At 34.3% G+C, this 3,705-nt stretch overlaps 1 protein-coding gene across 2 annotated transcripts; it reads right to left on the bottom strand.

Annotated features, from left to right (window-relative positions):
- Positions 1–413: 413 nt before the first annotated feature.
- LOC111498752 (cytochrome P450 94C1-like) lies at positions 414–2,238 on the bottom strand. Of its 2 annotated transcripts, XR_002720862.1 has the most exons (3): positions 1,395–2,238; positions 501–1,330; positions 414–434 (listed from the first exon to the last, which is right to left on the bottom strand). XR_002720862.1 is itself a non-coding variant. In XM_023150111.1 (2 exons), exons 1-2 carry the CDS (start codon positions 2,101–2,103, stop codon positions 552–554), a joined length of 1,488 nt encoding a protein of 495 aa, XP_023005879.1. In that variant the 5' UTR covers positions 2,104–2,238; the 3' UTR covers positions 497–551. The 2 variants fall into 2 exon arrangements, 1 of the variants encoding a protein (XP_023005879.1); XM_023150111.1 differs by lacking the exon at positions 414–434 and having other exon boundaries at positions 497–1,330.
- Between the last annotated feature and the right edge of the window lie 1,467 nt (positions 2,239–3,705).

Below are 3,705 nucleotides of genomic sequence, written 5' to 3'. Positions count from 1 at the left end.
AAAATAATGGAACAGTAAATAAAATAATCCTATTTATTATTATTATTATTTGAACAGCCTCTTCAAATATCAACGAGCTAATAAAAAATCATAAATAATATGGAAGAATAATATTTTTTATCGTACAAAACAAATTGTTAAATAAAACAAAGTTTCAGTATAAATATTTGATTTATGTGATTCCTTTTGTTTTTTTTTTTTCTTGGAATATTAAAAATAATAACCCACGTGAGGATATCATTAAACTAATAAAATTTATAAATAATTTTTGTTATTATAAGTCGGGAGATCTAAAATCAATTATAGTATGAAATTAAATATATTTTTTTTTATTGAGATTAAAACAAAGCTGTTACATAATTTTATACTGTTAAAAGGAATTATAGAAAAAAACTTTAAAAAATAATATCATATGGAAATATAAATTTGTAACACAACTACTCATTTTGTTGATAAATAAATTCTATAAAATCTTTGGCATATTGTAAAAGTGACAAACATTTATACGACCATGGTCCATAACGATCTCAACATACAGCAAATTTCATAATTTATTTTGATTTTTTTTCATTCTCGTCGACGTAAACCCGAAACCCGTCAAAGAAGGTGGCGGTGAGGCCAGGGGAAAATCGCGGTGGCGCCACACACGGCGTCACCGACCGAAACCGAAACTGACGAATGAGCGAAAGAGCAACAGTTTTCAACTCAATAACTGCCATTTCCTTCCCGACACAAAACCGAAACCCACCTTGAAAAATCGGGTACTTAAACGGATTCGCCGGACAAAAACCGCCGTCTTTCAACCACCGCTCCGGCTTAAACTCAAGACAATCCGAACCCCAAATCTCCTCGACCCGCCCCATGGCATATGGATGATAAGTGACCCGAGTGCCACGTCGGACGAATGTCCCATCTGGCAACACGTCATCATTCTTGCAAAACTTGGAGTCGAACTGAATCGGCGGGTAGAGCCTCATGGACTCGAAAATGGCAGCTTGTAAATAATAAAGTTTCCGGATTTGGTCGGAATTTATTGGGTCACAACCGGCGCCGATGACTCTGTCGGCTTCGAGTTCGACGGCGGACGCGACGGCGGGATGAGTTGAGAGAACCCAGAAGAAGCTCGTCAGAGCAGAGGCCACCGTGTCGCGGCCAGCTAAAAGGAAGCTGACAACGATGTCGCGTAGGTATGTCTCGTCGGAGACAGTCCGCATGAACTGAGAGAGAAGGTCTCTGCCGGCGGAGATTCCTATTTTTCTTCGCTGTCGGATTACTTCTTGAGCTAAAATGTTAATTAGCTTAATTGCTTGTTTTAATTCCCTCTCGCTACCTGCAAAATTTAAAATTTTAAATCAAAATCATAATGGGTTTATGTTAATTTAGTGTTTATGTACCTAAATTAAGCATTCGCTTGATTTTCCAGATGAACGGAGCGACGGCCATGGCTCGTTGAGCAGAGAGCTTGGAAGCACTATCGAACGCCACAGCAAAATCCGACATCGGAAGAGACAGCTCCAAGCACATCGGATCCAACCCAAACGAGAATTTACAAATACAATCAAAAGCGAATCTTCTAAACACATCTTGCAAATCCACCACCGCATCGCCGGCAGCAGAAACAGAGGAAAGAAGCGGGAGAAGCCGGGAATCAATTTCGTGACGAACAATTTCAAAGCAATACGATCGAATCGGCTGTTTTCCGAGCTCAAGAATGGCCATTTTCTTTTGAAACCGCCATGAATCGCCGTCGACATTGAAAATCCCACGACCGAGAAAATCGCCAAGAATGGAGGAGAAGGATTTTCCTTTTGGGTAATTTTCGAAATTGGTTTTGAGAATGTATTCGACGTTGTCGGGATTGGCCGTAATCGTGTTCCGCAAAACGTGGATGTGAATGGTTTTGGTCGGAGATTTCCGGAGAAGATGGGTGTACCAATCACAGAGATTGCAGAAATTTTCCGACCAAGAGGTAGCCAAATAAGCTTGGCAAATTTCACAGTTGCACAGAAAATTAGTCTTCAAGAAGAAGAAGATTACAAAGAGAAATAATAAAAAGAAAAAGAAAAGGACAATAAATGGATGAACAAAAAAGGGTATTTCCATGGAGAAAAAACAGAGTCCGATGAAGAAGAAGAGGAAGAAGAAGGGTTTTAATGGAGTTTTTACAGTAATGTTTTTTTTTCCCCTTAGCTAAGAGAATCTTTCGTACACACATTTTCTCTGTGTCATGTCTTAATTAAATTCGATTAAATTAGCCTATTTGGTTGGTGATATATATTATTTATTTATTTATTTATTATTATTATTATTTTGTTAAGGGGTTACTACTTACTAGGTGGGATTTTGGTTTATTTTTTTTGGAGTGTGCTGAATAGCTGGATAGATTCGTAAAAGTAACAACTAGAAGGTTGGTAAGGTTCGAGAAGACCCATATAAAACATGTAAAACGTGCGAATTTTTTTAAAACAAATAAAACAACATATTCTAGTAAGGATATTTAATATTAAAATATAATTTTTAATATATATATATCATATTTAATATTTTATTATAAAACAAGAATGTATGTAATGATTTAGTGGCAATAATATTTCTTAATAAAAAAATTTAATTTCCTTTTTTTTTTTCATTGAAAAAGGATTTATTTATTTATTTAAAAAAATGGGGGAAAATGACTCGATGCCAAAACTCAAAATATCATCCAGGTGAAAAACCGTATAAAATTATTTCATTTTATATTAAGGAAAATTGTGTAATAAATATTAATTAATTTTGTGCAAAAATCACCAGTATTTGACTCCCAAACCACATAGCTACTTTGAAATATAACTATAATTAATGGCCTAATTATAAATTTAGTTTATATATTAAATTAAGCCTGCCCTTCATAATTAAAAAATAAAATAAAAAATAAAAAAATAAAGAAAAAAACTCCACACCCAATTAAAAAAATTATTAATGAAAGTTTCGAATATCTTAACTAGTTGACCACTGTGTTTATAAAATAAATTTTACACGTGTCTAAATTCTTTTAATATGAGAGCACCGAAATATATATATAAATAATAATAATTAATGGAAGACCTAACTTAGGTTAAGTCAAATGGTTAATGATATTTTGAGGATTAGGTTGAATTTAAGCTTGGATGGTCAAACAAAATGATGAAGTTGGTCCATTATATAAATATAAATGGTCACATGGGCAAGTTTAATTAGATAGGGAACAGTGTTCCAATTAAGGAATTGTGTAGTTAAAAGAGATGCAATAATGAAGAAATTTGCATGTGGGGATGGCAATTGGCCACCAACTACCATTGGAGACCACTTCTAGTTGCTTCAATTGTTCATACATTTGTGGGGTTGGGCCATTGCCTTCTTGATGTGATTTTCCTCGCTTTGAGTAGTGGCTATCCTTAATTCTAATAATAAATGAAAGACGAGCTCAATCCAATCAAATTTGTCTTGACCGAGCTAACACGTGATGATTTCACTAAAATAGAAAGAACCCATGTGACGACTTTCTTTCCTTTTTCTAAATTATGAATTTGAGATATTCGAACATCTGACTTCTTGGTTGAGTATTAAATTTACGCTTGCCATGTATGTCAGTATATGTTGATATCATGAGATCTGATTTTTATTTTGTTTCAATTATTGAGTCATAATAGTTTCTTCTTTAAGTTGCACGTTTATCCTTTCGCCTAG

Source organism: Cucurbita maxima, unplaced genomic scaffold (assembly GCF_002738345.1).
Source record: "Cucurbita maxima cultivar Rimu unplaced genomic scaffold, Cmax_1.0 Cma_Scf00025, whole genome shotgun sequence".
Lineage (NCBI taxonomy): Eukaryota > Viridiplantae > Streptophyta > Magnoliopsida > Cucurbitales > Cucurbitaceae > Cucurbita > Cucurbita maxima.
This window is presented reverse-complemented; position numbering and strand designations above follow the sequence as displayed.

Bases quoted from the DNA above. Each gene is read 5' to 3' on its own strand.
- LOC111498752 (XM_023150111.1), bottom strand. From the start codon at position 2,103: ATGGAAATACCCTTTTTTGTTCATCCATTTATTGTCCTTTTCTTTTTC. The intron at 1,331-1,394 runs GTACATAAACAC...TAAATTTTGCAG, and splicing joins CAAGCGAATGCTTAATTTAG to GTAGCGAGAGGGAATTAAAA.